General features: G+C 50.1%; 1 protein-coding gene across 6 annotated transcripts in view; it reads left to right on the top strand.

Annotated features, from left to right (window-relative positions):
- Window positions 1–24655, top strand: part of MYO1H (myosin IH) — a 29085-nt gene that overhangs the window by 3082 nt on the left and 1348 nt on the right. For 4 of the 6 annotated variants that reach the window (XM_042035155.1, XM_042035158.1, XM_042035159.1 and 1 more), the window contains exons 2-30: window positions 7809–7967; window positions 8585–8700; window positions 9021–9219; window positions 9660–9740; window positions 10165–10344; window positions 10699–10797; window positions 11393–11506; window positions 11809–11880; window positions 12570–12689; window positions 12998–13065; window positions 13412–13517; window positions 14017–14097; window positions 14399–14490; window positions 15823–15917; window positions 16121–16167; window positions 16351–16431; window positions 17071–17176; window positions 17427–17544; window positions 17798–17911; window positions 18234–18310; window positions 18813–18881; window positions 19459–19543; window positions 20067–20226; window positions 20597–20680; window positions 21136–21229; window positions 21764–21819; window positions 22284–22419; window positions 23140–23207; window positions 23705–23802. In XM_042035155.1, the coding sequence (XP_041891089.1) occupies window positions 7809–7967; window positions 8585–8700; window positions 9021–9219; window positions 9660–9740; window positions 10165–10344; window positions 10699–10797; window positions 11393–11506; window positions 11809–11880; window positions 12570–12689; window positions 12998–13065; window positions 13412–13517; window positions 14017–14097; window positions 14399–14490; window positions 15823–15917; window positions 16121–16167; window positions 16351–16431; window positions 17071–17176; window positions 17427–17544; window positions 17798–17911; window positions 18234–18310; window positions 18813–18881; window positions 19459–19543; window positions 20067–20226; window positions 20597–20680; window positions 21136–21229; window positions 21764–21819; window positions 22284–22419; window positions 23140–23207; window positions 23705–23802 (2975 nt within the window). Of the gene's footprint in view, window positions 1–5793; window positions 6800–7808; window positions 7968–8584; window positions 8701–9020; window positions 9220–9659; window positions 9741–10164; window positions 10345–10698; window positions 10798–11392; window positions 11507–11808; window positions 11881–12569; window positions 12690–12997; window positions 13066–13411; window positions 13518–14016; window positions 14098–14398; window positions 14491–15822; window positions 15918–16120; window positions 16168–16350; window positions 16432–17070; window positions 17177–17426; window positions 17545–17797; window positions 17912–18233; window positions 18311–18812; window positions 18882–19458; window positions 19544–20066; window positions 20227–20596; window positions 20681–21135; window positions 21230–21763; window positions 21820–22283; window positions 22420–23139; window positions 23208–23704; window positions 23803–24655 lie in introns of those variants that run through there. The other 2 variants (XR_006017199.1, XM_042035154.1) reach the window with 2 other exon arrangements.

Here is a 24655-nt window from a genome sequence, read left to right as displayed (position 1 = left end):
AGAGTCAGAGCAAGGCCTGTCCTAAATCATTGTGAGCTTTGGGTGACCTTGGCTGGAGCTCCTGAATCAGACCTCGTGTTGCAGCCTCTGCAAATCTCTGGTGTGTAGATGTTCTGGAAGCAGTCCCTGACTTTTGCAGGGCTCTTGTGAAGTGATAAAAACTGGATTTTCCTGTGGGAACTTGAGTGGTAATCTTGGTTTGGACTGGGATTTGTTGTCCTGGGTGTCACTTGTCTCGTCTGCTCTCAGTTCTGATGCTGACTCACACAGGCAGCTCCTTTCTGCTGGCTGGTGCCCAAAGGGTTTGGTCTTCGGGGGGTGTTGGAACACTCCTACGGGAGGTGTGATCCCAATCCTTGCTTTATCAGTGGCCTTCCTGCTGTGTCCATAAATGTGATTTTGGGGCCGTTTTCCTCTGGTTCTTGGTTCTGTCTTGAAGGCTTGTAAATACCCTGGAGGTGTGCTCACCTTGGAGTACATGAATTTACTGTGGTTTAATGCTCCCCTCCCTGTACCTTAGGGACTGTCAGATACTCCAGGACCATCCTTCTCTTTCCTAGAAATTGACTAAATCTGCCCTGCCGTATTCCCAGGATTTTTAAGTCTGAATTTTAGTTTTCCAGCTGGAAATCTTGTGCTCTGTCAGCTGGGAAATGCTCTGAAGCATATGGAGTTTACCAGCAATGGATGTTTTCTAATAAACCATCCTGTTCTGCAATTAATAAGGATTCGTTAAGGAGCTGCCTCTGGTCCAGCAGCATCAGTAAACCTAAGCTTGAAGAAAACTCTGAAATTTGTATCTAAAAGCCAACAACTGAGAGAATGAGCAGTTCAGTGTCTGCGCTCTGACCTGACAGGATTTGAGCTGGGTTTTACATAGTCCTAAATCTCCCAAGGGTGGTGAAATTGCTGCTGCTTTCCTCGCTCATCCAGCATGCCTGGGGTGCAGGGATGAACACGGAGTTTTGGGCAGCACCTCTGTGTGTGTGAAACAAGCTGGGACAGCAAAAGGGTCCTTCCTCTGAGTTAAAAAGCTATAAAGAAGTGTTTTATGCTCTAAGTCAGGTGCCTGAACGCTTTGTAACCTGGGAGCACTGGCGCAAACTGGGAATTCTGGGGCGGGAAGCGTTTGCCTAACCTGGCCCAGGCTTGCTGGCACCAACCCAAAATCCAAGCTGCTCACATTAACCTGACAGGCCATTGTTTTATTCAAGCTGACGTGCTGAATGGGGCTCTTTTTGCCGATATTCTTTACCTGTCTCGTTGTGTTAAAGTGGGGAGCGCGGGGGGCAGGTGGGCCCAGGCCCCGGCCCCGCTCGCAGGCCTCGGAGCGCCCGGCGTGGCCGACGGGGACCCCGTGGCACAAGAAAGAGTTGCTAAGAACAAATCTCTATTGTTCCCCGTCATCTTTAAATGAGTGTCAAAGTAGGCAGGGGGGCTTTGACCGTTAACCGCACAATTTAGCCGGCCCCTTGTGTCCGGCAGCCCCCTCCGCCTTGGAGCTCCTGGGATGAGAAAAGGCGGCCTCAGCCCCTTCTAAATGGACCAACTCTTCTCCTTTGTGTGCAGACTGCCCAGTGTGAAATCCGCAGTGACGTTAAATGTTTTCTAATGAATAATTACTGAAAGGAAATGGAGGAATATATGTGTCATGGATTGTAGCGCATTAAAATGTTTTCTTTTGGGCACAAAAATGTTGTCCTTCAGCAGCGCCGCGATTGTTTCAGGGAGCCTTTTGTGGGGGTTTGGATTCTCAATGGATTATCTCTGAGCGCTCGCTTTTCCAATAGGAATCAAAAGGGTTCTTTGGCAAACTAATGTTTTTCAAAATGGCAGCCATGAAGCCCATTTAGTATTTAAAGTTTGGGGTTTAAAGAAATGTTTGAACTCGGGAGATTTTCTCACTTTTTTTCTTTCTTTTGATTTATGAAAGTGAAGTGGTTCACCTCAACCTCTCCTCTATTGAGAAAGACAGACAGTCACCCTTTAACAAGTCTATAGCAGACCATGCCCTGGAGACAGACAAGAGGCCTTAAGAACTCTTGGCGTTTCCCTGGGCTGTTGATTAACCTTAAAACCCTCTTATTCTGTATTCTTTTGAAAAGAAATTAGGTTACAATGTGTAAATTTTTCCACAGTATAATTGTATTTATGAATTCTCCTGCCTCAAGGAGTGTGTACAGTAGTGCCAGACAGCCCAACTGCCTCCCCACGCACACAAAATATCCCTTTTCCATGGCTGCTGCATTTCCAAGCGTGGTCCATTTCCAGCATTCCAGTTCTGTTGGAAATCTGAAAGAGGTTTCCAGCAATCTGTGAAAAGTCTCAGCGAAAGATCTAAAAATCAGCTTGTTTTGTTGGCTTTGCTGTGATGGGACGAGCATAACTTGGTCCTGTGGTGGAATCTGCTCTGCTTTAATCCCTTTTTTATGGGATCTGAAAATCAGACCAAAGGAGATGAATTCTCAGGAGCCACACCAGGGTTTCCTCAGGAGGGGGAAAGTGTTCCCACTGCCCTGGGCTGGCTGCTCCTCCTGGGTGGGGATGTGTCACCCCAAGTCCTGCTGCCAAGATCTGACACTCTGAATTTCCTTCGGGAACAATGGGATGAGTCCTGACTGCTCCTGGAGCAGACACGGGGCATCCCTACGGAGCGCTGGAGTCCTGACCTCGAGGTCACTGCCGTAGGAAGATCCAGGATTGCCGGGATGTGTCCGTGCTCCCCCGCTGACCCTGCCAAGTGCCTCTGGCAGAACATCTTCCTTTTCCATTCTCCGTGGTCACGGCCCCTTGGGCCAATTCCTCCAGAGAGCCGAGGGTGGAGCAGAGCCCGAGGGGTTCCTTGTTGTGATCCCTGCAGTCCAGGACTCTTAATGAGCGAATTCCTGGAGCACACGAGGGGAGCAGGATGGGTCAGGGAGCTGCTGCCTCTCGCAGTAAACGAGTATTTCCAAAACAGAGCTCCCACGTTCCTGAGGGAATGTGTGTTAACAGCGCTGCTCCGAGCTCAGCTGTGCTGGGCAAGCCTGACACTCTCTATTAAATCTCATGTCTGTTTTTTATCTCTTTTGTACCACATGATTCCAGGGATGTTCACTTACTGCACCTTCCCGTGGCACCACTTTTATTTGCTTTTATCTCAGGGGTGTAACTCAAGAGAACAGGCTAAATAAAAAAGTTTGGTGTCACAGAAATTCCCATGATGGAGCTGTGTCAGGGAGGGTCAGGTTGGAGATCAGGAAAAGGTTCTCCCCCAGAGGGTGCTGGGCACTGCCCAGGCTCCCCAGGGAATGGGCACGGCCCCGAGGCTGCCAGAGCTCCAGGAGCGTTGGGACAGCGCTGCCAGGGATGCCCAGGGTGGGATTGCTGGGGTGTCTGTGCAGGGCCAGGGGTTGGATGAGGATCCTGTGGGTCCCTTCCAGCTCAGGATATTCCATGATTTTGTGATGCCAGGTGGAGACAGAGCTGAACATACAGGCCCAACTGGGCTTTAGGACTCCTGTGCCCAGCCTTAGATAAGGCTTGAAGTTTTGAGGGGGTTGGGAAGGAGAAGTTTTTCGCAGAGATCAGAACACAAATGTGCTCTGGGTGGGAAGAATTAACTTTCTTTTTTCTTTCTAAACCCTGATGCTGTTGGGAAACAGAGGGGTGTAAACAACCTGCCTGTTAAACAGGTGCTTTTCCCACTTCTCTGTGAAAATGTGCCTTACTGAGGGTTTTTTCATTTTAAGTTTTGAAAGGTTTTGTTCATCGTGAGTATTTGTTAGCTGAGGATAAGTCAGAAATGCCTTTGCCTGGCTCGTGCTCTGAGGCACAAGGGAAGAGATCCAGTTCCTGAATGCTGCTGGAAGACCGAAATATCCTGTGGCACAGGAAGGGCTCTTCCATTTCTGGAGAACGTGATCCTGCCACGAGTCCCTTTAGGAGCTCGTCACCCAGTGAGGTGGGACTTGGCAGGGAAGCTCCTTGAATACAGAGCTCTGAATTCATGGAAGCATCACCTGGAGGATGGAGAGGTCACTTGCTCGTGGATTGCTGATTTCCCAAATGGACGGGGTTTATCCTGCTGGAAACCGGGGAAATCTCTGTTGTTGTTGCCTTTGGCAGCTGGGCAGAGGCAGGAAGAGCTGGGAATGGGTGTCCAGCAGGAAAATCATTTCCGAGGGGAGAAAACTGCCTGTTGAAAATGAAAAAAAGAAGGAAAATCCACGGAAACTGCGACTTAAACTGGGTTTTGCAGTGACCTCTAGTGGGAACCAAGCCGGGAGCTGTGGGAAGGGGTTGAGGAGCCCGGCCAGGAGCGATGGGATGTATTTTGTGCCCGGATTTGCCCAAATTGCCCATCAGGAAGGTCAGAGCCCATCGGTTCATCCCCAGAGCCAGCCGTGGGTGTTTTGGTGAGAGGCAGAACCTCCTCGAGCTGCTGTCGGCAGCCCCCGGGGTGCTGACAGGTCTTGGATAGTTCATTAAAGCAGGAGGATGGCGCATCCCTGCCCAAGGAGGGAGCAGCAAAGAGCCCAACACATGATCCAGGGTGCCCGTGGGCCTCAACTCCAGCCCCTGGAATTCTCTGTGGAAGCAGCACGGGCCGGACAAGGAGGTGAGGGGAGGGTGCAGGTAAAGCAGGACTCAGGTGTGACATAAAACCACCTCGGAACTTGCAGGGCGGTGGAAGGGAAATCCGGCAGCTCCGGGATGGTGTGGGAGTGTGGAGGATCCTTGAGGAAATTTTCTGCTGGTGTGGGTGGAATTGGTGGCCCAAATAAACCCGGGTCTGCTGGGTTTGCACCTTTTGGTGCAGTTTCCTGCGTGGGTGGGGAGCTACGAGGCTTTCAAAGGTCCACGGGGTGAGCTCGTGCCCACCTGAGGCTCTCACCTGCATGGTTTGGGCTTTTCCAGAGCTTCCAATATACCTGTGGCCTCATAAGTAATTCTCCTTCTCCCTGTACCTTCATCTCTTCTGTTCTGTGACATTAAACCAAAGAAACATCAATGGAGCATCAACTGAGAAATGAACTTTTGATCCTCTGGTGAAGAGAAGTAATCATTTTGCAAAGTTTCATTCTTCCTAATTTATAAGGTCGTTTTCTTGCCAGATCTTGCTTCAAACTTGTACAAACTTTGTCAAAGAAATTGGCCTGTTCTGTCTGACCCTTTCTCAGGAGCTGCAGAGCTCAGGAATTTGTGCTGTGATCCCACAGGGCTCCTTGCAGTTTCCCTGTTGACAGACAAATCCCTGTGGGAAAAGCAAAACCCTTCATTGTAGTGAGGGAGAGGTTTTCTGATAGAGCTCGTGTGTTTAGGCAAGAAAGAAATCTCCTGACTCCTGAGTGATGAGGAAAGGAAAAGAATCCTTTACAAGAGCAGTGTCTTGCTGGGATCACGTGCCCTGATGAATCCTGGGGCATCTCTTATTCAGGGAAGCACAAAACTTGCAGTGAACTTCCAGAAATGGGTGGGGACAGGGCAGTAAAGGGGGCTGGGATTGTAAAATTATCAGCACCAGCAAAATACTGAGAAAATCTGGGCACGAAATTGCTCAGAAAAGAGTTCAGGAGTTTTGTCTGGTGGCATTTACCCATTAACATACACGGGAAAGAAGTGGGTTAAGGAAACCTGAGCAGCTGGATGCCCAGGGGGAGTCAGGCTGATCCTTTCCTGCTTCCCAGCTGGGAGAGAAGGGAAAAGTATCTTGTCCTGAGAGCTCTGTCAGAAGCAAAATCCTATCATTATTATTATTATCTTTTCTCTCTCCCCCTTCCATATTCCTCCCTGCTGTGGCAGTGGGGTCTGTCCAGGTGTTGGTTTGAGAAACAAAAATCATCCTTTATTCTTTATTTTGTCTTCCAAACCGATGGAGCCTGAGCTAAGGACAGGCACAGCAAATGGATAAGAGCGGTCACGTGCAGAGGAGGGGGAAAAAAGGATAGTAATATTAAAAGAAAAAGTGTAGGGAACTTTCTGACAGAAAAGTGGTCACAGTCAGGTCATGCCCCAGCTAAGGAAAAATGAGGAATTCTGTGTCCTGCCAGCCCCGGGGCTGGGGACAGTCAGCAAAGCAAAAATGTAATTCCTTGTGGGTGAAGTGAGTGCAGGGCTGATTTATTTCTTTTTTATTTAAAGAACTGCTTTCAGGGGATCTTTCTCTCTGGAGTGTTGTGGTCATGTTGCTGCTGAACATAAATCTCAAAACTCAGCTCACTCTCAAAGAGACAAACGTAAAGAGCAGGCTGGACTAAAATGAGAATAACATTAAAATTCCTGTTTAAGAGCTGATTTTTCTGAGCTTGCCTCGGTCACAAAGGAGATTGTATGGCTGGGTCCTTTGCTCTTCATTTTATGCAGCTCTTCTCCCAAATCCACCGAGCCCCAGTGTCCACCAGTGCCTGCAGGCTCATCTCAAAAACCTCCCTCCAGAGTCAGGCTTTGCCAGAGCTCAGCAGGAACGTTCTACTTTGTGCCTATTTCCAGTTTGCGAAGCTTCTGCTTTAGAAAAATCAAAATGAAGTTAAGAAAGGGGGCAGAACCTGACGTGGCCCTGCACAAACTGCGCATCGCCGTCCTGTTAGTGCTCGTTGAAAATCTTACACACAACCACAACGTCCCCTTGAGCAGTGGAGCAGCAAAATGGGACAAGCCAATGTCCCCAAGGGCAGCAGGAGAACAGCAAAGGTGCTGGGCTGGTGATCACAGCCTGGAGCCTCCGGAGCTGCTCCAGCTGCTCAGCCACGTTTGCTCCCCTAATTATCCAAGCTTGGAACCCTCCAAGGGAGCTCACTCCAAGGGAATTTACTCCAAGGTAAGCTGCTCCAACTGTACTGAATTCATTTCTCTGGTTTATGCCTTAGGGTAGGAATTTGTCTCCGAACTGGGTGATCCTGGTGTCTGTAAGATCGAGCCAAAGGGAAACCCCGAAAAGCCAACTTTAGCACAATATTACCGTAGAATGTGTGTGATGTAGACAAATCCGTGTGGAATATGCAGGCAAAAAATGGTTTTCTGTTTGCTAGCATGAAATTAGCAGCTTGGTTTAATGAAATAAAAAGCACAGGGGATTCTTATAGCCTGGGAATCGAGCTTGGCACTCAGCAGTGAGAATTTCCCAGATGAAGTCAATTTCCACCATAAAGAAACAGAAGTGGAGGGTGCAAGAGGATTCTGTTTTGTCAGGGACACCCTTTTTCGCATCTCGCAGCCTCTGGAGAAGGATGGGGGATGCTGGGCAGGGTTTAACCATCCCCAAGTCGCTCTCTGATCAGTCTTATCAGCAGTGGCCATGGCTCTCGCTGGCGTGTGGGGACATCTGCTGCCAGCCTTGAAAGCTGACTTGGAATTGCTGCTGGGAAGCGCTGGGAATAACATTCTTGTGCAGAGTGGTGCTGTGGGATGAATCTTTCTTGCCTCCAAGTCAAGCCCCTTGCAGCCTTTCCCAGGGATTCTCCATTTTCATGCTCAGATCTGTATAAAGGGGAAAAAAGAAGGATTTGTCTGGTGCCTTCCACTCTTTATTCCAACTTTGTGCTTGCAAAAGTTCTGTCTAAACTGAGTTATTGAGTGTCCAGGTCCCAGCTTCGTCTCCAAGGCTGGATTTGTCTCAGCTCTTCTGGAAACCAGGATCTTCCTCCCTGCTTACAGCAGCGAGTCTGGGACGTCTGGACTGTGAAGAGCTTGGATGGTGTGGAATTGCCATCCTTGGACAAGCTGCAATAATGATCTCCTGGCATTACCTGTGCAAGGCTGATTTGTCCCTGGGGAAGGGCCCTCTCTGCCCCCTCCTCACTCTGTACCCCACAACCTTTGTGTTGTAGAAGGAAGACGTGGACGAGAACGGCGACGCCAACATGGAAGGGGCTCTGATAGCCCGGGACAAGGTCGGGGTGCAGGATTTTGTCCTTCTGGATTCCCACACCAGCGAGGCTGCTTTCCTCAACAACCTTCGGAAGCGCTACCAGGAGAACCTCATCTATGTAAGTGCTGCTGCTGCCGGGGTTTTGTGGCTGCTGGAATGTCCCTGAGGAGGCCTCGCTGGTCAGGGCCAGGAGGAAGAGCTGAGTATCCTGTGTGTATCTAACAACAAGGTGTTGGTAGTACCCAGCAGAGCGATCACCCAGGAGGAATTTATCTAATTTAGCTAACTAAAATAATAATTAAATAAGTCTCAGCTTGCTCGAGGCTGCCTTGCAAAGGATGGGCAGTAAATAGGAAGGGAATGGGAAAGGGAACACTGTGACTGAGTGAAGGCAGGACAAGGTTTGCCTGGGAAGGGCTGAGGATTTTATTGTGTGTTGTGTTAACTTCAGTAAGAAAAGGGTCCTGGAAAGCACCAAGTGATCCCAAATTCTTGCATTTCAATTGTCGGGCTCTGAGCTTGCTCTCATGGTTCAGCTTTACTCATAACCAGGAGGATTTTGGAAGAAGTTTGGTATTGGTTTGGGAGGAGTTTTGGTCGCTTGCTTTGGTTCTCTCATAACAAGCTCTGTGCCATCTTTGTCATTTGTTTGTGGATAATGTCCTGAAGTCCTTGGCTCCTCCTTTGGGATTTTGGGGTGGAGCAGGTGTCCCAGCAGACTCTCTCTCCCTGCAGACCTACATTGGTTCTCTCCTCGTGTCTGTGAACCCCTACCAGGAGCTGGACATTTACACAGTGACTCAGATGCAGCTTTATCGGGGCGTGAACTTCTTCGAGCTGCCCCCACACCTGTGAGTGTTCCCACGGGATCTCCGTGGGTATTGCTGATTTGGGATTTCCCTCTAAGGCTGTCCTGCCACCACGGGGGGTGTCTGCAGTCACTAGGCCTGGATTTTACTGTCAGGCTTTGAGTCAGGCTCAAGTTTTGAGCCCAGCTTTCCCAGTGGTTGTCCCTGGGAAATGAGGTGCTCTCTAAGATCCTTTCCAATCCATTCCAGGACACTTGTAAAGTCAAGCCAGGAGTAAAATCCCCTGGAAACTTTCCTATTCCTCCTCCTGTGCCATTCCTAATGGATGTTTCTCCTCTGAATTCCTCCTGTGCGCATCCCAGCTATGCCATAGCTGACAATGCCTACAGGGTGATGTGCAATGAATACAACAACCACTTCATCCTCATCTCTGGGGAGAGTGGGGCTGGCAAGACAGAGGCATCCAAGAAGATCCTGCAGTACTATGCAGTGACCTGTCCCACCACGGAGCAGCTGCAGACTGTCCGGGACCGGCTGCTGCTCTCCAACCCTGTCCTCGAGGTGAGAAACTAAAGGAAGGCCCAAAATGCAGAGGTTGTTGGGCCTCACTGCTCGAGGATTCCCTGCAAATCTGCAGTCCTGGGCAGGAATGGCCAATATTGGTACAGCCTCTGAAAGAATATTTGGGATTTAATATCATTTAATATTTGAAAATTTAAATTTGGGGGCTCGATTTGAGGATGGCTGAAAGAAATACAAGAAAATGCAAGAAAACTGCACCGTGCAGCAGTTCCTTGGGGCCTCATAGGTTAGATAAGAAAAAGCAATAATTGGTTTAGCTGAATTCCACTTTAAAGCTATGGAAATGCATTAGTTTGTATTTCTTTAATCCCAGTAAATTCAGTGGGATTCAGCTGAAGCAGCAAATCTTGGCTACTGCAACTGGGTGCGAGGCTCTCAGTGAGGTGAGAAGTGATTTTTCCCTTTCTGTTCATCCCCAGGCTTTTGGGAACGCGAAAACCCTGCGCAACGACAACTCCAGCAGGTTTGGGAAGTACATGGATATCCAGTTTGATTTTAAGGTGAGAACAGACCCAGTGGAGCGCTGGGAAAAGGAGCTGAGTCTGAGAAACCTCCTGGACACCAAGCAGGCAGCCCAGGATTTATTAATTCTTACATTGCACATTTCTGACCCTGTTTTTACAGACCTTGCATTTTGCAGGTGAGGTCACTGGTTATCCATCCTGGAAGCTTCCAGCACTGCTGGCAGTCCTGGCAGTGCTCCATGGAAAACTGATTGAGAGTTTTAAAGCTCAAGTTACTTTTACAGGACAGCAAATCCTTGTACTGTTGCTTTGCTGGACACTCTTAAACAAAAGGTGGCAGATAAATGGCAGCAGAATTGGGTTTTTCCTGAGCCCGTTCCTCATTCCTGGGAGTAAAGAAGCAGCAGCCACCGGGATTGTTGGTGTTTTTGGTGTTGATCTGCCTGCTTTGCTCTGCCAGGGAGCTCCAGTGGGAGGGCACATCCTCAGCTACCTGATAGAGAAATCCCGAGTTGTCCACCAAAACCATGGAGAGAGGAATTTCCATATTTTCTACCAGCTGCTGGAGGGTGGAGACAAGGATCTGCTCTGCTGGCTCGGGCTGGAGCGCAACCCCCAGAAGTACACGTACCTCATCCAGGTCAGTGGGAGCTGGAACGGCTCCGTGCCTCCCATCAGGAATTTGGGATGGAAAATGCAGCTTGGGCAGAAGATATTCTTATCCTAAAAACAAAGGATGGCTGGAAGATCAAGCTCTGCACAACTTCAGCCAGTTTATGGTGACGCTCTCCACACTCTGGGCTTTGATTTGTTTGAGGTTTCCGGTATAAATGGAAAGATTTGATCAAAGGAGCCACATTCAGGATTAATAGCAGTGAAAAACTTGCTGAGGGAACTGGAAATGAAAGCAGTGTGCCCAGAAGTATCTGTGTCTGCTGCTAATAAAGTTCATTACCAATTAATTGTATTAATTCATCTTTCTTTTACTGCCTAGGGTCGATGTGCCAAAGTGTTTTCTATCAATGACAAGAATGACTGGAAAATAGTCCGGAAAGCTTTTTCCATCATTGACTTCACTGAAAAAGATATCGAGGTACTGCTTGTTCAAAGGGACTGAACAAATTTCAGAGAGGAGGGCTCTGCTCTTTGCCTGAGGTGATGGAAGCAGCCGTGCCTGCGAGAGGGGCTAAGGGTGGAACACACTTAGGGTGGTCAGGACCTGAAGGGGCCAACAAGAAACGTGGAGAGGGACTTGGACAAGGGGCAGGACAAAGGGGAATGGCTTCCCACTGCCAGAGAGTAGGTTTGGATTAGATATTGGGAAGAAATTGGGTCCCTGGCATGGGTTGCCCAGAGAAACTGTGGCTGCCTCATCCCTGGAAGTGTCCAAGGCTGGGCTGGACAGGGCTTGGAGCAGCCTGGGCTGGTGGAGGGTGTCCCTGCCCTGGCAGGAGGTGGAACAGGATGATCTCCAAGTTCCTTTCTACCCCAAACCATTCTGGGATTCCATGATGCTGTGGGATTGAGGGAGTGGGTGGCGAAGAGCACGATGCTGGTGGTGGTACCGGGTTCTCTGATTCACCTCCTTCAGCCCGGCCAAAATTCTGTTAATTAATGATAGGAAAGATCAGCACCACCCCACAGGGCTGTAGGAATCCGTTTTCTAATGGAATATCTCCCATTATCAGCATCTCTTTGGAATCGTTGCCAGTGTCCTGCACCTCGGGAACATCCAGTTTGAGGAGGACAGCAATGGCCACGCCATCATCCGTGACGGGACACAGATCAAGTGGATTTCCAAGGTGCCTCTGCCCAGATGGGCTCAGAATTCCCTGTGCTGGGAGGAAAACCTTATCCTCGCTGTGATTTTCTTATAGGGACAAAACAGTTATTCCCAAAAGCACCGGGATAACTCAAAAAATACCCAGCTCTTGTTGTAAACCTTCTTGAGCCTTCTCCCTGAAATCTCCTTATTTCCTCTTGCTCCGAGATGAGGGTGATTGGGAAGGGGGCTGGGGGTTGTGCCCTGCTGATCCCACAGTGCTGCTTATTTAAACAGGGACCTGTGGCTGTGCTCTGAGTGCAGATGTTTCTCTCCTTGCAGCTCCTGGGTGCTCACCTGTCCATCCTGCAGGAAGCTCTCACCCACAGGAAGATCGAAGCCAGATCCGAGGAGGTACCGGGGGGTTCTGTGTAGTCCCAGATTAATCTGGGAAACCCCAAGGTGGGGGGTGGATGAGGAGCCAGTTCTCAGTGTAAACCAGATCCCTCTGGCTGTGACTCTCCTCCTCCGCATCCCCTTCTTCCAGCCTGAGACATGAAACTAAAATATATTGGAATTTGATTCCTGAACAAGGCAGGAACTGTTAAAAAGCTGGATCAGGGACTTGTATTTGAGCCAAACGATTTCCCCTTGCCCAGTCCACGGTGCTTCCTGGGAAACTGGGCTGCACAAACAGAGGAAAACACTGGGAAAATCTGCTCTTTGGACATTTTGTATTTTCATTTTAATAATATAAAACTGAAATGCTATCAGAATATTTCCCCACTTCATCTAAATGAATACCCACCAAAATGCAGTTCCCCAAACCTACTGGCAGGTGGGGATACACCAGAGTGAAGTGAAGAAACACGGATGGAAAACGAAGCTGTGGGTAGAATCAAGGAATTCCGGAGTCTTTTGTGCTGGAAAGGACCTTAAAGATGATCCTGTTCCAACCCCTTGCAGGAATAGCTGCAGTCCAGGGGTGCTGTGGTGTAGGACAATGTGGCTGCTTCTCCAAGCCACAGACGTGACCTGGCTGTGCAGAAGTTTGCTCTGATGCCCTGTGGTGTTTATCCTCTCTGGGATATCTTTATTTCCAGGTGCTCAGCCCTCTGAATGTGGATCTGGCATTCTACGCCCGGGATGCCGTAGCAAAGGCAATTTATGGAAGGACTTTCACTTGGCTCGTCAACAAAATCAATGGCTCTCTTGCCAACAAGGTTGGTTTCTTGTCTGGGGTCCTCTGAGACACTGAATGCTCCTAAAATGCTGAGCAGTTTCTCCAGAGAGAGGCCCCACAGCCCTCATCACCAAATATGTGGCATGTTGGATAATTGCTGCTGGGACATCCCCCAGCCCTGAGCTGGGAAACCTTCAGTTACTCTCTGTTAAAGAGTTTCAGCAGTTCATTACCTGCTTTAAAGTGGCTTCTCCACTGCCATTTCTCTCAAAGAGAAAGTTTGAAATTCGGGTGAAAGCAGCCACCTGCAGGGAAGGAGCAGTGGCAGAGCAGGGGTGTCTTTGACAGGACTCGACTCAGAAAACAGTTATTGGCCTGCTGGATATTTATGGCTTTGAAGTGCTGGACACAAACAGGTATGGGCTGTTCCTGGGATTTGGGGTGACCTGGGGGCACGGGAGGTCCTGCATGAATTTTTGAGGCTGCCCTCAGCCCAGCAGGGCAAGGTACAGGGGACTAAAACCTGGGTGCAGGAGTTTGCTGGACCCCAGGAAAAGCTTTAGCTTGGGCTGCAGGTCTGGTTTGGGCTGTGGTGCAGCAGTGTGGGAGCAAGGGGTGGGTTTGGTCTGTGTGGGAATGGGGGTTTGATCCATGTAAAAATGGGGAGTTTGGTCCCTGTGGGAATGGGGTTTGGTCTCTGTGGAAGAAGCAAAGCTGCCCCTGGAACACACCAAACATGCTGCTGATTTAATCTCCCTGAAGCTTTGAGCAGTTCTGCATTAATTACTGCAACGAGAAGCTGCAGCAGCTGCTGATTGAGATGACCCTGAAAGCAGAGCAGGAGGAATACGAACTGGAAGGGATTGAGGTAAATTCTGTTTCCCCCTCCCTTTTCCCTTCGAGCTGCCATTACACTGAATGCTTTTGATCATCAACGTGAAAGTCATCCTGCTTTTTTTGTTTGTTATTGCTCCCATGGGAAGCATTTGCCAGGGGTCTCTTTCTGTAACCCTTTTGAAGTGCAATTTAGCCCAGACTTAATTGACATCATTTAAGGAAGAGGTAGGACCTTCCCCAAACCTCAGTGACAGTGTCCCTGGAGAATGAGGGACTCCAGCAGTGTAAAACATGGGAAGATGGAGAGCATTAGTGTAGAGAACAAGAGGATGGTGTGGGCTGCTGGAAGCAGAACTCTGGGGTGGGAGCATGGATCACTGTGCTGTCACCTTTTCCCTCAGTTGATCCTAATTCCCAACACTCATTTCAGCAGGATCTGAGGCTGGATCTGATTTCAGTTCCAAAGAACTTAAAAAATTGCAAAGAAAAGGTTTTTGTCTAAAACTGGTCTTCCTTTTTCCCTCTTCCAGTGGGAACCAATCCCGTATTTTAACAACAAAATCATCTGTGACTTGGTTGAACAGAAGCACAAAGGAATAATCTCCATCCTGGTAAGAACAGAGCTTGTGCTAAAGTAAAATGCGGGCCTGTGCCTTGCTCTAATGGTCCTTAATCACATTTTACCCTCTAATTATGGGATGGGTCTGTGCTATCCAGAACGTAAACACAGATTCCTGTAACAAGCACCCAGAGGATGAGGCAGAGGATCCGCTTTTGGGGGGAGTTAAAGGTGGGGGATGTTCTGCTTCCCCTGCAACGGGGCTGTGGGTTTGTGGGTCAGAGTTGTACCAAATGTTATCCAAGAGGGAATATGAGCTCAGAGCAGCTCTGATCCAGTGCCTGCTGTTCCAGGATGAGGAATGTTTACGGCCTGGGGAAGCGACTGATTTGAGCTTCTTGGAAAAGCTGGAAGAGAAAGTAGGAGATCATGCCCACTTCGTGACGTATGCATTTACCCTCTGTATCTTCCCATCCCATATCCAGGGCTGGGCAGGGAACAGCCTCTGCCTTGTCCCAGAGGGAATCAAACAGCCCATCCAGATGTTGGAAAACTCCACTGGTGGATCCTGGGTACTGGGAGGTGTGAGCGGGGCCGTCTCTTCACTGGTGTGATGCTGAGCTTTGAGTCTGTCATCCCACACCAAAATTAGGGACTCCTGGGATTTGGACCAGGGTTTTAGCCCATGAAGGCTAAATGGCTTTGGCCACAGCTGGCTTTGGCCCCCATGGACTCCAGGGAAAGCTGAAGATGTTGTGACAAGGAGCCAAATGCCTGAGGCTGAGGGGGGATATGTAAATATTTACACCCATCTTGTTCTGTGTGAGCTTGGAGTACAAAGAGGAGAGAAAATGCTCCTCTCCCCCAGCTGAGTGACATTTTGGTTCATACTCCATTTGGAGGGGTTTTGGATCCCATTTTGGTGGCAGCTGAGCACATTGGCGCCGGGCTGTGCTGGCACTTCCCTGCAGAAGCTGCTGAAGGGCTGTGACAAGTCATCAATTGAGAGTCACAGTGCTGAGCTGTCACTGTTCCTGCAGCTCTGAACTCCACCACAGCCAAGTGGAAAATTTGTAGCCAACTTCCTTGTCACCACAATGTGCCTTAATGCAGTTCTGCCTGATTAAAAGCTTTAAATAGAAGTGCTGGAGCTCCTTCCACGGGATCTGCTCTTGGAAGGAGCTTTGATACACGAACGTGCTGTTGTGACACTCGGCTCTGCTGTTTGTGACTGCTTACAAAGCTGAAACTTCAACTGTGAAGTTGCTCTTTTTTTCTTGTTTGGTTTTTTTCCCATACCCGCTCGGGCCCCCCAGGAATCCTTGCTTTCCGAAATATTCCTGCTATTCTCGAACATTTGGATTCCTCCTTTGTATTTGGGTTCTTGCTCTAGGGCAAAGTATCTGAAATCCTTGCCCCCCAGGTTTGCTTTGGGGTCGAGGCAGCTGGTGGTTTTTCCCCCACATAAGCAGTAAAAATGTATTGAAATGGATGTTGTGGGAAGAACTCTTGGTATTTCTGGAATGGGTGATCACTGCTAAATGGCAGTGAGTGGATCCCAGGTATCCTGAGGAGTTCGTGGGAGCTGCCTCCCATTCTCTGCTGCCAGCAGGGAGAGATGATGGTTTGATCACGGGCCAGAACTCCCCAGCCAGAGCCACATCAATAGCACCAAACCCCCCATTTCCAGCTGTCCCCCAGCTGTCCCTCTCCCCAAGCTGAGGGAATCTCTTTGCTGCTCTTTCTCCTGCTGTTTTGTTGGATTCTCCCCCGGCAGGCGCAAGCTGGCGGATCAGAAAACGCGGAAATCCATCGACTGGGTGGATTTCCGCCTCCTCCACTACGCGGGAGAGGTCACCTACTGTGCTGTGGGTGAGTGAGAAACGGCCAGCCTGGAGCTCCTGAGCTCCTGTGGGTGATGATGACCTGATGGGAAGAGGAATTACAAAACACCTGCCCTCTGCAGGCACTGACCTGGAAGTCTTAAATGTGGCTGCAGTGAGAATTTTGAGGATGTGAATGTTCTGATTTTCTTTTTTATTTTCTTTTCATTTAATTTTTTTCCCCCCCTCCAGGATTTCTGGAGAAGAATAATGATCTACTGTACAGAAACCTGAAGGAGGTAGGCACAAAAATGCTATCTTGGAGCAGAAGATTTATTTACTCTCTGCAGCAAATAAAAACATCATTTTTTTCTTTAGCACTGATCTTTAGGCACCTCTGTGCGTGTTCTCAGGGCTGTGCTGCTCCCAGGAGGAATAGAAGGGCTGCTCAATAGGGCAACTTTTATCTCCTCCTGTTTCAGGTGCTGTGCAACTCCAAGAACAGCATCATGAGGGATTGTTTCCTCCTGTCAGAACTGGACAACAGGAGGAGACCAGAGACTGTGAGTTCTGTCTTTTGTCTTAACTCTGAGTATCAGCTCAGCTCCCCAGGTCTTGGTTTAACCACTGATCCCTTCCTCAGTCCTGATGGCCACAAACTAAAACAACAACAAGTTCCACCTCCACCTGAGGAAGAGCTTTCCATGGAGGGTGGCAGAGCCCTGGGACAGCTGCCATGGGAGGGCCTGGAGTCATTCCAAACCCACCTGGACACGTTCCTGTGTCACCTGCCTTGGGAGGGGTTTGGACTGGGTGATCTCCAGAGGGTCCTTCCCACCCCAGCTATTATGGGATTCTGGGATTCCTGCACTTGGTGGATGTTTTTACTGCCATCCACCCCTGAGAGCTCCCTGGCAGCGGAACAGTGGTGCTGCTGAGCCAGCAGCCAGCAAAGTGACATCCCATGACACATCCCCCAAGGAGCAGGGAGCGCTGAAGGGCTGCCTGCTGTGTCCAGCTGCATGGCCAGGGCTCAAACGCTGCAGCTCAGCACTGTCCCAACTGACCACGCTCCAAAAACTCCAGGCTACCAATGCACCATCAGCTTTTGCTTCCAGGTTTCAGCTGGATGCAGGGAGTGGATTTCAATTCCTGCAGGGAAGAGTTCCAAAGCTCAGGAAGTTTTTTTGATGCTGTCTTAGGTTGCAACTCAGTTCAAAAACAGTCTGACGAGTCTGATCGAAATCCTGATGTCCAAGGAGCCCTCGTACATCCGCTGCATCAAACCCAATGAGAACAAGGAGCCTGGTAAGGCTGGGGCTGAAGACTCTGTCAGTCCAAGGAATGGACAGAGGGATTTGTTTGGAGCAGGGTGCAGCGTGTACAGGTTGTGTGTTTGTGTTTATATTTAAAAATAAACAGCTTGGTTAAGCTGGCGGCAAATTCATCCCCGTGGGTAATCGGGGATTTGATTCCTTCCCGATTTCCCCCAATGCATGGACACGTGGGTGAGCCTCCCCAGGCAGAACTGACCAGTGAAGGTGTGCTCTTGCTCCAGGGAAGTTTGATGATTTCCTGATCCGACACCAGGTGAAGTACCTGGGGCTGATGGAGCACCTGAGGGTGAGACGGGCCGGCTTCGCGTACCGGCGCAAGTACGAGCTCTTCCTGCAAAGGTGAGGGAGCTGCTTCCCCTCTGCCCAGCAAATCCTGCCCTCCTGAGGGCTCCAGAGCAAGCAAAACTCGAGTCCCAGCAGTGGGAGTTGTCAGCAGATGCTCTTCTGCTTCAGAAGTACCCTTTGCATGTTGTGTCTTGCCTGCTTCATTTTGATCTGCGTTGGCATCTTCTGCCTTGAGTAAAGCAGAAGGAATTTGAGGGAGTTCTTCAAACTTTATATAATTTGTGTTGTTGTCCTGCTGATCTTCCAGGTACAAAAGTCTCTGTCCAGCTACCTGGCCACACTGGCATGGGCCAGCAGCAGAGGGTGTGGAGAGGCTCATCAAACACATTGGTTACAAGCCTGAGGAATACAAATTAGGAAGGTAAATTCCTTGCTCTGGCTACTCTGCTGCTCAGTGTTTGCTGTCCTGGATACTCTGTCCTGTCTGTGGCAGGAGCAAGGAGAGATATAAAACCCCAAATACACAAATTTCCTCATTATTTTTACCTGTTTCCATGGGAGCTTGAATCCAGCCTTGCTTCTTCCATCTCTGGGCTAGGGTTCCAGCTTCTCCTGCTTGCCTGGGCAGCCCAATGCAGCTTGGGCTTGGGTGGCATTACAGCTGTTGGGGGGGCTCTGAGCCTGCTCAGGGCAGCTGGAAGGATGGCTCACCATGGATAACCTGCTCCTGGTCTCTTTTTCAGAACCAAAATATTCATCCGTTTCCCAAAGACCCTGTTTGCCACGGAAGATGCCTTTGAGTACAGAAAGCACCTGCTGAGTAAGGCTCCTGTTCCCTTGGTCTGGGACAGAGGAGCCTGGGGATCCTTGTTCCTGGCTCTGGCTTGGATGGGGCTTGAAGCAACCTGGGATGGTGGAAGGTGTCCCACCCCATGGCAGGGGGTGGAACGGGATGGGCTTTAAGGTCTCTCCCAACCCTGGTCTGCACAGCTCTGCAGAATCCATGGAAAACTCAGTAAAGTTGCTCCAGGCTGGGGAGAAATCCCCGCTTGAGGCCTGGATAGGTGGCTCCTTTAGAACTCCTCAGTCCTGTAACTGCCTGTCCAGGCCCAGATGCACCAAGTGCCTTTCCCTTGGGATTGGGATCTCTCCTGTCTCATCCTAGTCTGTACCTGCTTGAAAAACACAACTGAAGGGCACGGTACCTACAGGGTCCTGTTGGTGTTGTGGTCCCTCTGTTCCCTGTGCCATGGAGCGCAGGAACTCAGCTCCCCAATGCCCTGACCCTGCAGGTGCCAGTGATATCTCTGCCTTCTTTGCAGTTTCCAGACTCCAGGCCAAATATAAAGGATTCCTCGGGAAAAGAGCGTACCAGAAGAAGAGGAAAGCAGGTACGGGCTCTGGAATGGGGGATTCTCTTAGGGCTGGGCTTTCCACAGGAGCTGGGGCCTTGGGAGGTCCGGAATCCACGGTGCTGTGGGCAGAGGAGGTGGCAGCTGCACCCCAGAGCATTTGCAGAGGTTCCTTTAGTTCTGTTTGGATCCTCACACCACGGGCTGCTCTTGGCCTCAGCTGTGGGAGCAGCTCTGAGGAGCAGCAGCAGCTTCCATCACTCGCGAGGGGACATTCCGGGGTACCTGGGGGCTGAAGGGACATTCCGGGGTACCTGGGGGGTTGATCATCAGCTGCTGTGGGAGAAACCCCTCTTATCACAGCAGGCTGACATAAAGTGCAGGCTCCAAGCAGCTTTTTGGGCTGTGGGCAGGGACAGCAGGAGGCTGAGCAGGGACAAGGCCTGGCCTTGGTGCTGAGCCCCACAGCGCAGGTGGAGCTGGATCCACCACGGAGAAGAGAACCTTCCAAACGTGCTGTTCCCACCAGCTGATTTTTAGAGCTGCAAAAGAACCAGTTTTAACTTCTGCTGGGTCAGTGTGAAGGCCAAGGCCCAGGACTGATTCCCTCTTGCAGCAATCAAGCTGGAGGCCTTTTGGAGAGGAGCCCTGGCACGGAGAGCTGCCAAGAAGAGGACGTGGGCGGTGCAGACCATCAGGAAGTAACTGTCCCGACCGTATTTCCCAACCACGGAATCCTGGAATGGGTTGGGTGGGAAGGGAACTTAAAGCCCATCCAGTGCCACCCCCTGCCACGGGCAGGGACACCTTCCACTCTCCCAGGCTGCTCCAAACCCCATCCAAGCTGGCCTTGGACACTTCCAGGGATGGGGCTGCCACAGCTTCTCTGGGTAACCTCTGCCAGCGCCTCAGCACCCTCACAGGGAAGAATTTCTTCCTAATTTATCTTATGCCCCTCCACTCCTTCATCCTCCCTCTCCACTCCCCTAAACTCAGCTGCTGAAGTAGAGCTGATTCCTTCCGAATTCCAAAGCACCATGGTTTGGCCAGCAGAACTTGGCAAAAACTGTTAATATTTAGAATATTCTAAAGCTTGAGATTTCCATGGCTGACCCTCAGTGCACCTGAGCTTACACCAGTGATCCTTAGCCTGTTGTGTGTTATCCTCCCCTCCCCTCCCCTCATTTCCATGGATTTCTGGAGGTCATGGGATATTTTCTGTAGGTTCATAAATGGCTTCATCAATCGGAAGAAACCCCTTTGCCCAGAGAACAGGGACTTTGTGAGGCTCTCACAGTACTACTACCTGATGAAACTCCGAGACCACCTCCCAAAAAATGTCTTGGATGAGAGCTGGCTCCAGCCTCCCTCCATCCTGGAAGAGGTGAGAGTTTCTGGAGGCTTTGGGAGAGGTGGAGGCGGCTCTTGTTTGGTGGCCATGTGTGTGCACATTGCAGGTGGGAGGAAATGATCTGCTGCTGCTTCATCCTCTGTTCAGAGCCTTTGGAAAAGCCCCAGATCTGCAGTGTTTGGGTGGGAATGGGAGGAATGGCACAGTGGTTGGTGTTTCCAAGAGAAATGAGGAAATTCCGTGTTGGTTTAAGCAATAGAAAGGGAAAATGCACTGACAGAAAAGTGAACTCATGAACCCTAATAAAGATAAAAATAATCCCACGGTGCTTTAGGCTCATGGCACAGACAGAGCTGTTTGAACAACTTCCCTACTTTATTTTTTCCTGGTTTTTTTCTTGCAGACATCTGAGATGCTCCAGAAAATCTGCAGGAGGAACCTGGTGAGGAAATACTGCCGAGGGCTCACTGCCGAGAGGAAAGTGCAGGTAACAACCCCTGGAATGCAAATGTGGGAGTTCAAACAGTGATCACTGCTCCCTGAGGATCCTCTGGAACACAGGCAGCACCTTCTGATCCTGCTGCTCCAATCAGTCCCTCAGGGATGAGAGCAAAAACTCCTGGAGCCAGAGATTTCCTCCGGTGTCCCTCATAATGGACAGAGCAGACACGTGGGGCTTAATTCATGGCATGCAAACTGCTCTCCATGTAATTGGAAAAGACCTATAAATAACAAAAAAAATGGGTAGGATTTTCCCTGCTGCCCCTTCGTGTGGTGTAACACAGGAATAACCCAAAGCTGCCGGCAGGAGCGCAGCACAATTCCAAGATTCCATGAGTCGGCTGGGCAGAAGGATGCTGTGGAGTAGCAGTGTTTGCATTGTCCCTGCTGGTGTTCCCAGTGGAGGAATTCCAGTGTAAAGGCCTTTCCTTCTCCCATCAGCTGCAGCAGAAGGTGGTGACCAGCGCTGTTTTCAGCGGGAAGAAGGAGGGATACCTGGAGAGCCTCGGCCAGCCCTTCCTGGAGACCCGCCTGAGTGAGTTCAGCAAACCCCTGGAGGCCTCAGCCATGTGCTCCTGGCTCAGGAAAGTCCTGCTTGACCAAACAGACTCTTTCCCAAGAGAAATTCCCTCCTGGCAGAGGCAGCATCACCTGCCTTTGGAGTTCCTCCCTCTGTCACATCGAGTGACGTGAATGCAGTGATGGATCTGCCTGATTGTTCCCAAACTGGGAATACTGGGATCCCTCTGGGACAGAGAGCCATGATCCTAAGCAGAATTCCCTAGGGGCTAGCATGAATCAGGGTTTGAACCAACAGCACACTTCGAGAACAGGCAGAAACTCCCGGTGTGAATTTACTTGTCAGGCAGGAAAAGGCACCAAAATGGGGTTGGGAGCAGCTGGAGGTGACCACTCTCGGTTTGGAAGGGAGCATTCCAAGGGGAAAAGGCCAATTGGGATGAAGACAGCTAAAGCAGCTCCCTGGTGTCCTCTGGGGGGTGGGGAGTGTCTGTCTGGGGCTGTGGCTCTGTCACCCACACCCAGTTTCTCTTTCTGGTTTGCTCCTCAGAGGAGAATGACCTAAACCCCAAAGTGCTGCAGCTCATCCGTGGGGAGAACATCAAGGTAAAGGAAGGACAGAACTCTTGGAATTACCTTCACAGAGTCCTGGAGCTGGCTGCTCACACAGGAACTGATGAAGAGCAGTGGAGCCACCATTTCCTTGCTTTTAAATTGGAGACAGGTTTCAAAATATACCTAATTAGAAGTTATTTAAGGTTCCTTTTAATGAAAGCGTAAAGAACATTCCTAACCCTGCCCAGGGCAGGAGCAGAGCTGGAGTGTCCATGCACTTCCCATGGTCATGCCATGGAGGGCACAGGGGCTCCATCATTCCCAGAACAGGATTCTCCCTCCTGAATTTCCCAGGGCAAGGGATGCAGACCCCTGTGAGCTCACAGCTGCTGTGAGCTGGGACCTGCAGCTCCACAGGCAGAGCTGCTCCTCGCTGCTGCCAGTCTGGAAAATCCAAACCCCCGGAGCAGGAGCTTGCAGGAGTGGAAATGCTGATTCCAACTCGTTGTTTTCAGTATGTGACCCCCGTGATAAAATATGACAGGAACGGCTTCAAGGCGCGGGAGCGGCTCCTGGTGCTGACCCAGAGCTCGGCCTACGTGGTGGAGATGGCCAAGATCAAGCAGAAAATCGAGTATTCCACGCTGAAAGGTATCAGTGGGAGTCATTGTCTGAGGCTGGGTGGGACTAGGAGCAACCTGGGCTAGTGGAAGGTGTCCCTGCCCATGGCAGGGGGTGGAATGGGATGGTCCTTAACGTTCCTTCCAACCCAAACCATTCCATGATGGTTCTGTGAGTTGTTGTGGGGCTTCCTGTCCTGCCAGGCATCCTTTAGGAAGGATGAAATTCTGAAGCATTGTCTTGAAAGATATTTGAACGATCTATCCCTCTTTTCCTGGGGGCTGGACAAAGCCTTGAAGGATGACTTTATGAGTAAGAGTTCCTTGAAGTGTTCAAGTGCAGGAGGACATCACTTTCTACTGACATAGAGGGGACAAAAAATAACCCAAAACTTTCCTACGCTGGTTTGTGGGTATTTTTTAATCCTGGCACTGTTGGAAGTACAGTTCAGGAGTAGAATGGATCCTTCTCCCTCTTCTGGAAAGGTTTGGAGCAAACAGCTCGTGCAGGGCTTTAAATCACCCCTGTTGGAATTGGGCTGTGGACAATGGGTGACATAAAGGGACCCTCAGAAGGTATTTGAAAACTCAGATTAATTAATCAAAGTAGGAGCTTTGTGTGTTTTGCTCTAAGAATGGGAATATTCTTTGCTCTTGGGAAGCACAGAGCCCTCCTTCAGGAATGTGACTGCTCCTGGGGGAAGGAGCTGGGTTTGGGAAGTTTTCCTCTAATTTTGGGGTTCTTTTGAAGGGATCTCCACCAGTAACCTGAGCGATGGCATCGTGGTCATTCATGTTCCCGAGGACAACAAGCAGAAGGTAGGAAATTGGGACACAGCTCCTGTGAGCTGGTGCTTAAAGTGAGGTCATGGGGCTGATGCTCCTGATACCATCCTATAAACTCCTGGAATGACACACAATTCCTGGTTTTAGTAAGTGTGTAATCAGCCAGGCCTTTACATTCTTGCTGTCTCAACATGAAAACTTTCACTTAGAATCCCAACCTGTCCAAGAGTTGTGCAGAGCCAGAAGGTTCCCCCTGAGCCTCCTTTTCTCCAGGTTGAGCCCTCCCAGCTCCCTCAGCCCCTCCTGGTGTTGACTGATTCTCCACACCCTTCCCAGCTCCATCCCCTTCTCTGGACATGCTCCTGCTTTTTCTTAGAACCAATAAATCCTAAATAATCCCTGGAAAAGGTGTTTAAATTGGTCACTTCTGCCCAGCACTCACTGCTCTGGCATTCCAAAGGAATTTCTCTGCACCATCACGTGCTGGGGTGATGCCAGGTGACTTTATCCCTCTTTTTTTTTGTTTCCAGGGAGATGTGATACTGCAGTGTGAGCACATCTTTGAGACAGTGACCAAGCTCTGCATATTGGCCAACAAGCAAAGCGTGGTTAAAGTGGTGAAGGGAAGGTAAGGAAGGCAGCAAGGTGGATGGGTAGCATCTGTTTTATGGAAAAACCTTTTAGGCCTGGACTAGGTCAAGACTATGGACATCACCCCAGCAGTGCCCAAAGCTGGACACGTCTGGTGCAGCAGCATCTCTGTTTTCGTGACTTCCAGAGGCACAGGGAGAAGAGATGGGATGCACTGGGAGAAAATATATTAAAAACCATTCCAACTTTTTTCCCAGGCTAATGGATCCTGCTTCCATGCTGGTTGCACCTTCCTAGGGGTGCTGCTCTGCTCTGAGAGCTGCCCATGCCCCACCTGCCTAAACCCAACTTATTTCTGGGCGATCGTACTTTAAGCCTACTTTTTTTTTTCAGTTTTCTGATGTGACCTGGCTGTGAGGTCGTGGCTTTAGTGTTCCACAGGGGATCCCATTAGCCCCAGGAAAGCCAGCTGGGAAGCTGTGGGGTTACCTCAGGACAAATGCTCCTCTCCCAGAAGGATTGAGGACACCCAAAACGTGATTGCAGCATCTTCCCAGTCCCAGCCCCGAGCTCCTGGCAGGTGGATGCAGTCCGTGTCTCCAACCTCTCCAGGAATTGGAGCTGGCAGGTGAAACCTGCACTTCTGCTCCAGTTTTGCAGCCTGGCCTTTGCGTTTCAGCTCTAATTAGATTTGGTGTGCTCAGTGCTTTCCTCTAGGTCAGATCTGCTTAGCTTCCAGTGCTTAATTGCACCAGGAACACTCAAAAGCCTGGGCTGGGCAGGCTTGTTCCATTCATCGACCCCTTTGGCTTGCTGGGATAATGCAATTGTTTAGGAAATTCACCTAAGCTGGAGGCTCTGATCTGCTCTTCTAATGAGATTTACCCAGG

This window comes from Corvus kubaryi, unplaced genomic scaffold, assembly GCF_017639235.1.
Source record: "Corvus kubaryi isolate FWS band 111438036 unplaced genomic scaffold, C.kubaryi_AGA036_p1.0 37382, whole genome shotgun sequence".
In the NCBI taxonomy this organism is placed as follows: Eukaryota; Metazoa; Chordata; class Aves; order Passeriformes; family Corvidae; genus Corvus; species Corvus kubaryi.
The sequence above is the reverse complement of the archived record's forward strand: the minus strand, read 5'-3'. Positions and strand labels throughout refer to the sequence as shown.